This window comes from Taeniopygia guttata, chromosome 4 (genome assembly GCF_048771995.1).
Source record: "Taeniopygia guttata chromosome 4, bTaeGut7.mat, whole genome shotgun sequence".
NCBI classification, from domain to species: Eukaryota; Metazoa; Chordata; class Aves; order Passeriformes; family Estrildidae; genus Taeniopygia; species Taeniopygia guttata.
In genome coordinates, this window is record NC_133028.1 from 57,717,479 (window position 1) to 57,731,056 (window position 13,578).

The window sequence follows — 13,578 nt, forward strand, 5'->3', positions numbered from 1 at the left end:
AGACCCTACTCTCACAGAACTTCTATTAACATATACATGTGCTCCCTTCACCATAGGTACCCTCTTCACAGTATCTTCTTGTGAAAAGAGATCCTTCATTTATATTAATTAAGAATGGTAAAGAAGTTGGCCTATTGCTACACTGATCTCCATTATTGAAGACTTCCCTATATAAATCTTTCAGGTGTATAAAGAAGGTAAGAAACTATCATGGAAAACCAGCAGTTTTCCCCCTAACTAATATGATTACTACTCTACAACTGTAGTATTATACTACATACTTCAAAAGAGTGCTAGAGAATATGCACACCAAAATTTGCAGTTGGTTTTCAACATAAAAAGTTCAAGCATCTGGCTCCTTCCCTTCACACAATGTGCAACCTGCTCATGTCCACCAGAGAATTTGTTTGAAGAATTGTAATTAGAATACAATAGTGAAAGCTTGTATTAAAGCCAATGAAAAATTCCCCCATTATGCTGGAGGAGAGTTTACTTGCACTGATAACACAGTTTTAAAAATCTGAATTTTAAAGCCACTAGTACCAGAAAGATTTTTACAGAAGTAAAATATTTAACAAACAAAGATTTGGGGAAAATCTTTTCAAATCCTCCTCTGAGAACTTCATGCACAGAAAAGAGATGGAACAAGGTAATCAAACACTTGCTACAGGAAGAGAAGGTGGCAGTGTGACCTAATTGTGGCCTTCCAGTACCTAAGGGAGCCTACAAAAAAGAGAAACAGAGACATTTTACAAGGGCATGTAATGACAGGACAAGGGGGAATAGCCTTAAACTAAAGTTTAGATTAAACATTAGCAAAAAATTCTTTACTGTGAGGGTGTTGATTTTCCAATTTCTTTTCCATAGTGGAATTTAAATGAATAATCACAAAAAAGATTGTACGTGCAGGAAAGGTTTCCACACATATGTAACACAGTGCTTCCATCAGCTCCTAGGCTCTCTGTACTTGAGCTCCCTCGAGGAAAGCTCTGCACTTCATCAACTTCCTGCCTTCCATAGAGCTGTTGCCACATTGTTTCACATGGCTTTTCCTCTGCTTCAGAAAGTAAAATCAGATTGACAATTAAAAATACAGGGCCTCTTTAAGTTACCCTTGCCTAATTGAGCACTTCTGGGGCAAAAAAAGGTTCCTTCATAGATTTGTTTCTGAACGCTCAGACACAAAAGCAAAAATATCTTTTACATGCGACATGTACCACAGCATGTTTAGTTTTCCTCTAGAGAAGAAATGCTTATTTTTCTTAAAATGCTACTTCATAACAAGGTAAGATAAAATGCATTTTCTAATGGGTGGGCCAAAACAATCTTCCAGTGTTCTACTAGCTCAAATGTGGACCTCTCTATTTGTATACACACACCTCATATGCATAAAAGGCTATTTCAATACCTGCACTTTTCATGACTGCACAGTAAGCTCTGCTCTGATGTCTTACCATTACACAGTGTCAAAGGGCAGGAAAATTGTAATCCTGTTCATAATTTCCACAGTTTGAAGCATATAACAGTTATTTCCATAAGCACATAAATGATGAATAGGTCATATCACCTACAGTGGTGATGATATTGGCTGGCAACAGTGATGTTACATCATTTAATTTGCCTTCTTTTTGTAAAGATGAGTTCATATAAACATCTCAGTTGGGGATTCACAAAATATCCTCTGCTGGAAGGTGGAAATTTGTACAGAGTATAGATGGAAGTAACCTTTCTTCTGAAATTTGATTCCTACCCATGACAAGGCTTAATAAGTAATCAATACCAGTGAAGAATTCTACTCCCCTACTTTGCAGATTTCCACCAACAGTAAACTTTAGATATATGGAACAGTGCATCTGTGTGCATCCTGATGAAACAAATCCATACTCAGCCACCATTAACAGCAAGATACCAATCAAAATGAAGAACTGGTATGATGATTGTGTTTACAGGACATCCTAAAGACAGATGGGAAAGACTGAAATTCTGTAAAACTAAAGTTTACTCCATCTTTTCTTATCACCAAGAGTAGTTTGCAGAAAGCAGACTGACTATTTTTAATTGACATTCTGAACCCAAGGAATAATTAGGGGTCAGAAATGCCTCTTTTCTTGAATGAAACATAGAGGAATGGTTTCTAACCAAAGTACATGAAGCTTAGTCAGGAATCTAAAGGAGTAACAACCCAGTACTGCACCTTCAGTGGAAAGTAGTTTAAAACGCACATTTGAGATGTTTGAGTAGAGACTCACAAGAACACATTTTCTTGGTTGATTACCTTGCAACAGCCCTATGACAAGCTAGCATGTCCTCGCTCCTTGGGATCTAAGTCTACTCCAGGTACAGAAAACAGGTGAAGATTGCTCACTGCTGGATTTCAGAAAACATCTGGCTAAGTCCAACCTCTTCACTACAGTCACTGGACACAAAACAAGTAAAGGAATTACAGTGAGGTCACTTCCTTAACTACCTCCTGGAAAAGCCTCCCAGCTTGGGCATTTCTCCAGTCGGTAATTCCCCTCTCTAGTGCAGAATCTCTTCGAACAGTGGAGAAGAAGCCCTGTCCGTGGTGCTCAGCTACAACCCCATGCCACCAGGGATGCTGCTGGGCTTGCACCTGGTTATGAAACACCAGGCAAGGCCAAAAGGAATCGAAGAGAAACTGAAAACAAAGTAGACAGCAGTCCAAAGGAAAAGCAAGCAAACAAACAAAAAAACTCCAACAAAAACCTAAAACAAAGGCCTCATACTGTTGCCAACAACGGTGTATTAAGATTAATGGGCTTTCACCTGAGTCTATGTAAAGATCCTACTTTATAGGCCGACAGCAGAAACTACTGTAAACTACAAGGTGTATATATATATGTATGTATATATATAAAATATATGGATTGAGACGATACCCTGAAATACCACCTGCACTTAGCATCAAAACACTTAATCTCCTTACAGCAAAATGAATTGCTGAACATCTGAATGTCTTGGAGAGGTATAAATGCAATAAACAGATGAGCATCACTTGACGAGACCAGAGATCTCGACAGACAGCATTTCACTCATATCCTTTGCAGTGAGTTGTTTTCATATTATTAAAAGGTGTAATAACATATCCTGAGGAGTCTGGATGCTATTCCAAAAATGCCTCTACAGACTATCTTGTACATCCACACTGTTTGTACCATCATGTGAGAAAACTCCATGACTGCAGATGAGAAAATATTTGCTCTCCAAGCTTGGCAGCTGTGATACAATGGCACTTAAGTGCCATAGGAGAAGGTTGAGTGCACACCCCTTAACTAGAGTGAGTAAGGGAATAATCCTGCCAGGTTGCAAGGGCTGTTCTCACCCTTACAATGGAGTATAAACAAGGGGGAAGAAACCTTTTATTCAGAAAATAAATTCATCTTAGGTTCCAAACAGGATATGCTCACATACTAGAATACAAACTAAAGCTGATCTTATATTTGTGACAAAGTTTAGCTCAACAGCATATTGCATTGTGTTGAAAATTAGACCATTAGGAAAGAAAAAACATTCATTACACACTATGAGTTGGGCAAGCATCCATGGAAAAATATAAAATGCTTTAGCCTGATTTTCCACCCAGTTAATCAGTACTGAAGCCAATGGAATCATTGTATAATTAAGCAGATTTCTCTAAAGAGCTCATAACAGTTCACACTGCTTTAATAACCTCTCCATGTGTCAAAGAAACTGAAGAAAGTTTCAAGACTGAAGGAAAATTCAAGAAACCGTATCAAGCCATTTAGAAAATATGAAAATTGATAGCAACATGTAACATCATGGTGATGACAGTCACAAGCATTTTACAGCATCAGAATATTGTATCTCATTAATAAGAAGCGTGACCATATTTTCCCCTCAGTTTGGAAGTAAAAAAAGTACAAGAGCATGTGGTATGCATAAGAATTACTCTGTCATGCATCGTATTAGAGTCACATTCATATATCATAAAAAATGCTAGTAACTTGTTTCATATAGCAGTACCATTTTTAACTACATACATTATGCATAGAATCTCGTGTTTGACAAGAAAAGAGCTAAAGAAATACTGCCTGAGACACTGGAGAAAACTAATACACTTGTTATACATTTTATTGCTTTATAGATCTTTAATGTGTTAATAACACACATACCCTCAAGAGCAGGAGTTTACCACTGTATGAGAAACTAAAGTTAGGCAGTGAGATGTACCAAGCATGACTACAAAAGGGACAATAATCATTTAGTTATTGAAAGGGCAGATAAAAGTGCAAAATCAAAGTGATAATTAAGGACAACAGTGACATCTAGTGGATACTCGGAAAACTGACCCACAGCCTAACAGGTGAAAGGATCCAGCTGCCGTTCTTCAGAGACTGTGCAGCTCCCAAATTGCTACGATACAATTATGAAGACGGAAAAGGCAGAATTTACAGCTGATGAATGTCAAAATAATGTGGTGATATATTTCTTCAAAAGAATATTTTATTAATTAAAGAAAAATAAAAGACATCAAGAGCCTTCCATTTAAGATTTAGTATAAAAGTGTAAGTCGAAACTTGAGAGAATATCACAAATCATTGAAAGGATGTAGATATATCATGCTAACAGACATCTCTACTACACTATTTTTTACTCCCATAGGATCTACAGCTTTCTACTTACAACTTCCTCTTGGGACTTTGGATTGTTGGGATGGAAAACCAAAGTGAAAAAAATAAAAATCCCAGAAGTAAAAATTCAAGCCACAATTTAGCAGCATCCTTTTCTCATCATCCCAATCTTTCTGTTGTTGCAATACTTGCCATGTAAGGCTGGCAAGTAAACCTTCCCAAAATACCAGCCAATAACTGCTGAGCTCCAGAGAAGAGGAATTTGATACATGAGGCTACCCTGACTCAGAATTAGTAAAGATATCTGCTTATAAGTAACCCAATTAGTTTCCAAGGTGGATGTCTAGCAAGATCATGGATTATTACACTGCTTTCACTGTTAACCAAAGGCTAAGCAAAACTAAGCACTTAATTCAAATCTTATCACAGTTGTGACTAGAAGCATCACCATAAAAAAATACTGGATTTGATATTTTTTTAAATAAGAAACACTAACAAAACACTACAACTCTGTCTTATTCAAAATTTTAAACCGATCTGAAAAATTGAAAATTGGATTTTGCTTCATATTGTTAAAAAACTGCATCCCATCCAAAATCTTTATATCTCAGTGACTGTCCAGTATTAAAAAGAAAAGAAAAAGATTAGAAACAATACTCAGAAGTAAAACATAATTTATTAACATATTCAATTATAATTATGTTTGGTAAAAGTCTGATTAAAAAAAAACAGAAACTAGTTTACTAAATTTACAAGATAAAAACTAAAAGCAAACATCAAAATAAAACCAGCCATTTTCCCCCTTCAAGCACAATGCCATATTTTACCTCCAAAAACCACTTTATTACATCACATGTCCTAACAGGAGAGAACTGTTTTAAGATAGAATGCAAAGCATCATTGGCTTACCCGAATTTCCTGAAGATTATGAAAATTATTTCCTACTCTGACAGAGATCTTGCTTGGAGTGTAACTTTCATCAGATTTGTAGTCTGCATAAATACATAAGGTCTTCACTGTTGTTTTTCTTCTGCAAGAAGCAACACAAGCTATGTAAGCATCATAAAGAAAAATATTCAGGATGAGTTTGTTGCTAGTTTGCAATAACTAAATGTTCTGAAAATGAATGCAAGTGTATCTAGTGATTCATAAGAAACTTGCTGTTGAAGAACTAGGTGATTTTCCATATTATATTATGCAGTTGATTTTCACCATTCTCCTTTGCCTGCCTTCAGAAATGTTGGTATACCAAGAAACAGATGCCAAATAAGCACTTGTCCATAATGAAGCTTTAAGTTAGGCTTTTCAAATATGGGCTCTCTTACTGGGCCAAGGCCTTCTCAAGAAAGTAAATAAAAAAGGGGGAAAAACATCTCATCTCAAGTTGTGTTAAAGTACTGAAAGCATCCTACACAGGATGGAATAAAAAAAGGATTCTCAAACTCATTTGTTAGGTATCATAGGAGTCATCTACCCTCCAAATGACACTCAAAGACACAAAATCAGGACATAAGTCACCTTACATGAGTAAATGTGATGCTGAAACTGACATATCATTAAACATTCCTTTTCGTTGCTTATTTAGGCATTTAGTGATCATAACATTTGAAAATCTAATTTTTAGAAATGCTGACTTCTTAACAGTTGGGTAACAGAACTAACCCAGGAGTTCTTGCATTTCCAGAAATCCTATCTTGTTGAACAGTCATCGATATAAAGTTATACAAAGCACCTTAACCCACAGAGAGTATATTTTAATACCTAAATTGGATGTTCACCAAATGAGGCTGTGATCCATCTGACTGCCAGTAAGTTTCTAGATTATCATCTCGTAACTGATCCACTCCAAACCCTAAGAAAAAGAAAATGCGATAATCTTGAACATGCCATTTCTGTGATGCAAATGTAGCTCTTCTTCAACTGTTACAAATTAATGTCTCCCAAGTTATAACATATTAGGAAATATTTCTAGATATCGAAGGTGCACCTATGCTTTTCTGACATGAAACTGAAATAGGGGAATCTGCAGAAGTTCAATACTGTTGAGTTCTGTGGGGTCCATGTCAACATGTCCTGGAATTTCAAGTGGTTAAGTAGGAATTCATATTGGTTGCCAGAGCAATAATTTACAGTTAGATTTTTCCACTTCTTCTGTAACTTAACTGCTGAACTAAAGAAAAATCATTAGCCGAGACCATTCATTATAAAATTTTAGCCAAATGTAACATTTTCTTTTCAAGTCATGTCCTGAAATATTTTTGCTTTTTCACATACTAGCTAGAACAGGCAATAGATGGCAAAAACAGTATTCCTAAAGGTTAATGCATCACATTTGAAGAAGCAACTCCAGCTATGTATTTTCTATGCCCTCATTGTCCTTTTACTAATCACATCCTTTTATTGATTGTCCACACTAGTTGCAGTTCCAATATAGCAGCTGAAGTTTCATCTGCAAAAAAAAATTTCCTTCAGTCTTTTTAAGCAACAAACCCACGAGACATTTTTTCTCCAATATCCCAGGATTTCAGGCCAAAGTCATTCAGCCTGAGCACAATATTGTGACATAAAGGGATCATTAACCCTAGGCTGCAGCAAGACAACTGATCAATTCCCAACAGATATTTCTGAAACAGAAACTCAACCACCCCAAAGGGAAAGAATACAGATTTTCAGATATTTTCAGCAGGTATCACTAACTGCTCAGGACCACAGGTTCATTTGACTTGCAGGGTTTTAGGGCCACCCCATAACACCTGAGCCCACAGAAAGTTAAAAAGTTCAGGCAGAACATTTAGGTCACCCAGCAGCATGGTCATCCTTAGTTAAAAATGGAAGACACCCAGACAAAATGCCAAAGCATAGAAACAACTTCACTGTGCTGCATGTGATTCTTTTTACATGGCTTAGTTTGTTCACTAAATTAAATTAAAACATTAAATTTAAAAAAAAATATAAAATATCTAATATTTTAGTTCATATCAGATAGTTCCTCATAGGATTTCTGACACAGTTATAACTCTCATATTGTGTCACATATAGTGAAGGCCAACATTATTTGCAGTAACTACAGTTTACACTACAACAGTTTTACTGCTGTGGATGTCTTCCTCCCAAAACATAAATATACATTCAACTTTTTACATCATTGTTGGGATTTACCTGGCTTACAGGATGAAAGAGACCAAACTGCTTGTGAGCCTATTTCTCTAACAGTACCAGTCCTCTCTAACTGCTTTGGATCAGCACCAGGTGGGGTCTTGTTTGGGGTAGTCATTTCTAGTGAGAGAAAATAAGTGAGTTAGTTGACATATTGATGGGAAAATGAAAGGATTTTGTTTGTTCACATAGTTAGTTTGATTCTTTGGCCTCAGACTTTTATAACAGCCTACAGGATATGTGGTTTATACACATACACATATATTTTTGCATGTCTGTAGAACATTTTATTTATATATATATATATATATAAAGTAATATGTATAAATATATAGAATATATATGTGTAATATATGTAAGAGGTTCCACACATGTAAATTTTGTGTCTTTAAGAATTCAATACATGCCTGCAATATTCATAAGACATACTTTACTTGTATCATTCCAATTTATGCATACAGAGTTAGTCAGGGTTTCAGAATTTTATAGTTCTGATTTTTAAGAAATTAAAATTAAAAATGTTGATTTAAAGGCTAGCAGTACAACCTCATTCTCTCCCACACATACACTTACAAGTTCTCTTAATCTACAAATTCAAAAACTAGAGCAAGAGATACTTCTTCCCTAAAACAGGAAATGGGAGTTTAAACAAATTGTATCATTTGTAACAATTGGTTATAGCAACATTTATTTACAGACCATTTCTTGAACTTTACAACTTCATCTGGAATCATTAACTCATGACTTGCACTGTTCAAGGAATCACACTCAGCCTCAACACCCAGACTACCACCACATATACAACAACTTAGTTAAGCTGGGTTTTAAAGTACAGAGCACTTTACTCTTCCTAGGAAGTAGCTTAAAATATATTTTTTTAAAATTCCAAAGAAACATAAGTTCAACAAAAAGAACTACATTAAAGCTTAAAATTAAACATAGAGCACTAAAGAGTCAGCGAATTAGAGCTGGTCTCCCATCCCCCCTTTGCTTACATCCATAACATCACATCATGCTCTGCTAATCACAGAAAAAGTCTCCCAATACCTCTCCCGGACAGCAAATAAGGGACTGAGTTAGGCTGGGACCCACAGGATTCACACCTTACCTACTACAGAACTGACACGAGGCAGAGACAACATTTTCTCTGTGCCAATGACTCTGCAGCTAAAAATTCTTTGTGGGACACAGGAAATCTGAATTCTCTAGCACACCAAACACTTTCTATTGGCCCTTGAATAGTTTTTTTAAATTTTGCAAACATAAGACTTGACACAGATATTTTAACCTGCTTTCTCATATACAAGACTGCAGTCCTAACTACCATAAACAAAATCTGAAGAAATATTTGCCTGTGTAGAAATAGCTAAATACTGACAACAGTGAGTGTCACAAAAGGCTTCAGACAAAATTCTTGTTCAAACACCATCCTCTCAGAAGAGACATTGGACACTACACAGCTAATCCAACAGATGTCATATATATATTCACAGACATATTAATTATAATGCTATCTAAATTTAAAAAAAAAAACTCAGAAAAAAATTACAAAATATTTAGTTCACAGCTACTTGAAAAACAAACATTTTTCACAGAATCACAGAATGGTTTGGAGTGGTGGAAGGGACCTTCAAAAATCATCTAGACCAAACCCCATGCTGCACCAAAATTCAAACTATGTTTATTAAGCACTGGGGAGACTATTATCCCGGATTTGTGAATTTTAAAGCTCAAATTACCTTCTAATCCAAACTCTGAGCAATTTTTTTCTTTACTTTTGTGATAGTGAACTAAGAGAGGTTGAGTTGCATTCATTTTAATTCTCAGATTTACACAGACACCAAAAATACTGTTCTTCCGACCTCTAAAAATATACATAGAAAATTCAACCTCACAAAGTAAAGCTAAATTGTTCTGTTGTAATCCAAGTGATCACATCTCAAAAACATCATAGAAAACATCTTTTGAATATTATCACCAGTAAGTCTTGACACTCTTTTGACTTCAAGAGAAAATGAATGAAAAACTCCAAATCCCACCCTTAAAGACACAAGGACTATGCAAACATCCCATCAAAACCCACCAAAACAAGGTAAATCACAGAAATTACATTGTTCACTCTGATTACACCACAAAGTTGATTATATATCCTTTTAGAAAAAAAATTACTGGAACTTTCAAAGTATACCTTAAGATAATGATGTTGAGCTTTCTTATAAGCTTCAGCACACAGAGCAAAGTCCTAAATAACTTAATAACGCAAGATCTTGTATTGCATTGGTTCTCAGAAGTTGGAGGCATTACATTTTGGGGTTTTGAAATACACAGCAAGAAACACCATTCAAGTTTCCTACTGTTTTAAACTGAGGTTATTTCTTTTTATCTAACAGGAAAAGATTCTCAAACCCCAAAATTTCAACTCCAAACCACTGCTGGCAAATAGATCAGCCACATATTGTGTACTAGTGATGAGAAAGTCTGAAAATTTTAAATGGTTGAACTAAACTTGAGATGATTTTGAGTTTTCATGACAGAAGTCCTGCTCAAGAACAACACATTCTGGATAGCTTTGCTGAAGCTCCCCAATACTCTCACAACTTTAAAACCTGAAAGCTGATAGAAGTACTAAGGAAAAATTGTGTAGCAACAGGCCAGCTCACTCAAGTAACACTTCTGGACACTGTACTAGCAGAAGTAAAAGTATTTCCTTTTAAATGAGACATCAATACTTAGCTCTAAAAGCTAAGTCACCTAATAAAACTTTTCTTTGCATTTTTAGGCTGTATAAAAACAAGTAATTTTTTTAGAAGGCCTTCTCCTTTACATGTGCTGAAAAATGGAAAGACACACTATATCTTTAGAAGCATTGGCTGGAAACGTCTCTGATTTTTCAATCCAGTTATTCCAAAGATCATTAACAGGCTGCTGTTTCCTTGTTAACAGCATGAATATATGAATGTCTTCATGACATGATCAAGGCCACACTTCCATTTTGCCATTTTTCACTCTTTGGTTTGTTCACATCCTTTGATCAAGACAAAGCAGCAGTTTTCCCACCTGTCCTTGAACACTTTATCCCTCATCTTTCTCACAGAAGTTCTCTTTTCCAGGAAACATTCCAGCCCTGTAACATCCAATTGCAGATGTTTTAGGAAGCACAGTTGATGTAGAGAGTGAAATGGATTTAAATGGTTGGACAGTCTGCCTTCCCCAACCAAACCAGCCAGGTTGTTCCCAGGGTACCAGCAGGAGACACCTGAAGGGTGCACACCTGGAAGCAAACCCTTGTGGAAGCACACAACACACCCAAGAGGAGCTACTGCGCCTTTCCTACTAAAGCCCCATAAAAATCCAGGCTCAAGGAAACTTGAAGATTCCAAAGCAGTTTCCCCTATTAAAACTTGCAATTCCACCATGTTGTATGCACAGAACTACTTAAATACACACCTGTAACGGCCCTTGAGAGACTTGACTGTGCCTGAGATATGTCTGTCATTTACTTCTCCAGCAAAAGATTTGTGGACACTCAGCTTCAGGTTTCATCAACGTAAAAGCTAAAGGTTTTCCTTCAGCATCTAAATCATTATCACCATCTAAAAACAAGCATATCTCGATCTACAGAGAACTCAAAAACTTGTTCATCACTGGCCTTTACACAGTAACCCTCCTACTGATGTGAAGGCACTCATCGAATTTGCTCTTAGTTTCTTCTTTTCTAGAGTGTCTATGCCTTTCAATCTCCCCTCACAAAGCGTAATAAACCTAATATTCTTGCAGAGGCTAGATATCCAGCTCTGTTTACAAAAACGACCAGACTATTTTAGCTAAGGCCCTTTTTCAGCAGAGTAATCACTTCCCTTGTCTTTGTATTTACTCACACTTGTTAAACACGACAAAGCAACACCTGGGTAGTTGAAAAAACATAATTCTCAATTAATATTGGTTTTACTATGCATTACAGTGTTCAAATGCACTATAAATGCCCTGTATTTTTTGGGATACTGTTTGCTGTTCACAGACACCTTTCCCACGAATCAGGCCTTTGATTTTTTTTATTCCTGTGTTCTCCTCCTCTCTCAGTTCCTGTTAACTGAGCTTAGTTACATTGATTTCCAACCTGCTACCAAGCTTCTCAAGGTGGTTTTTAATTCCAGCCTTTAGCTGTACAGTGCTTGCAATCCTTTCAACTTTGTATTCCACATTCCAGGAAACAGTGAAACACTCAAAACTGAACTCTCCAGTCACATGTTTCATGACACCGCTGTTCAAAAGTGAGTCATTTACAAGTCAGATTCAAAAAAGATCTTAAAAAAAGATCTTTAAAATAATTATTTTTAGAGCACACTGCAGTGGCTTGAACAATGGCAGAACTCCTGTAAAACTCAAGGCAGACTTCCTCATATTCCCCCCTTATTAAGTGCATTGTCTACTGTAAAAAAGAAAGGTTGAGCCAGACCATTCTCAATGAACCACACTACAATATTTCCTGTGTGCACACTGATTTTAATTGTCCTGTACTTACTGACAAATTCCCCTCTCAGAATCGTTCAGGGGATCAGAGATCATCTGGCTTTTCTGTCTTTTAAAAATGTTTTTAAGAAGTGTTACTCTGACTGCATTCCAATCATATAATTTTATCCAGTTTTAGTAAATATCTGACTATATTTTCCAGGAGAGCTGAATAAAGGCTACACTGAGTACTTCAGCATTTTTGCACCATCCATAAGACTGTTTTTCCTGTTCTTAACAGAAGGGAATTTCATACCTAAGATTCCTTGATTTTCTTAACTGCACTATTCATTTTACTACATATTTACAAGCTCTTGTCCCTGCTTTCATTTTCTTTGGCTGGACCCTTGCTCATCTAAGGCCTTTAAAGATTTCGAGATATAGCTAAAAACCAGCCCCTCACTGTGCCTCCTATTTTTTTAATTAGATGGAAGATTAAACATTCAACTTACTAATGCTTAATATTTAACAATGATAGTAAGTGTTCAGCAGCACCCTTTTTTAACTAGCTAACCTGTAAATTTAATCCCTCAGATTATTCTCTCAATAGAACTTTAATAAACTGATCGTTTTTACCCTGCCTCCAGTGCAATGCTTTAAGCCTATTAGTGAAAATTACCAGAATAATTGTCAAATATTGTTATTTGACAATTTATTTATTTAATATTATTATCGATAATGTCAATATTGTCAGAATACTGTCAAAAATAATTTAATTAAAAAGAAAGATAATTAAAAGAATTACATCAGCAGTTTTATACATATATTCCTAATCAATCTAAAAAATACTTTTTTTAAAATATATTTTTGTGAAAGCCCAGATTTTCCAAAGGTACCTCGTACGGGTACAAGCTGCTCCTTAAAGGAGGAGAGCACATCTTTACCAGGAGTGTAAGATGCAACTATTAGGTGGAAGGTGTCGTGAAAACCAAGTGCCACCAGAGGATGAAGCCGCTTTGAAAAATCAACCATCCCCTCACGACTTGTTTGTAGGGCTTCCAATCAACATCAATTATATTAATTACAACTGTAACAATTATAAACAAACATAATGAAAATTAACCAGGTTTACAACGCTATACTGGGGCATACAAACCGCTCTGGCATCGGAAATAAAGCAGCAGCACCTACTCACTGCACGGGCCCCGCCGGATCCCCAGCCCGAGCTCCGCTCTCCGGCCAAGGGGGCGACGCGAGACCCCCGCACGCCGGGCGGGCGGCACCCGGCTGGGCATCCCCCAGACCCCGCGCGAACGTGTCGCCTCAGCCAGCCGAGCTTCTCCCCGGGCTGGACCTTCCT

The 13,578-nt window shown here is 36.5% G+C and overlaps 1 protein-coding gene across 6 annotated transcripts in view; it reads right to left on the reverse strand.

The window, feature by feature from the left end:
* The window catches only part of ANAPC10 (anaphase promoting complex subunit 10), a 33,259-nt gene that overhangs the window by 18,229 nt on the left and 1,452 nt on the right, over positions 1–13,578 (reverse strand). For 4 of the 6 annotated variants that reach the window (XM_030271857.4, XM_030271859.4, XM_030271862.4 and 1 more), the window contains exons 2-4: positions 7,773–7,889; positions 6,375–6,465; positions 5,523–5,643 (exon numbers count right to left, since the gene is read on the reverse strand). In XM_030271857.4, coding sequence (XP_030127717.1) covers positions 5,523–5,643; positions 6,375–6,465; positions 7,773–7,887 — 327 coding nt within the window. In that variant the 5' untranslated portion in view covers positions 7,888–7,889. Of the gene's footprint in view, positions 1–5,522; positions 5,644–6,374; positions 6,466–7,772; positions 7,890–13,409; positions 13,542–13,578 lie in introns of those variants that run through there. The other 2 variants (XM_030271860.4, XM_072928693.1) reach the window with 2 other exon arrangements.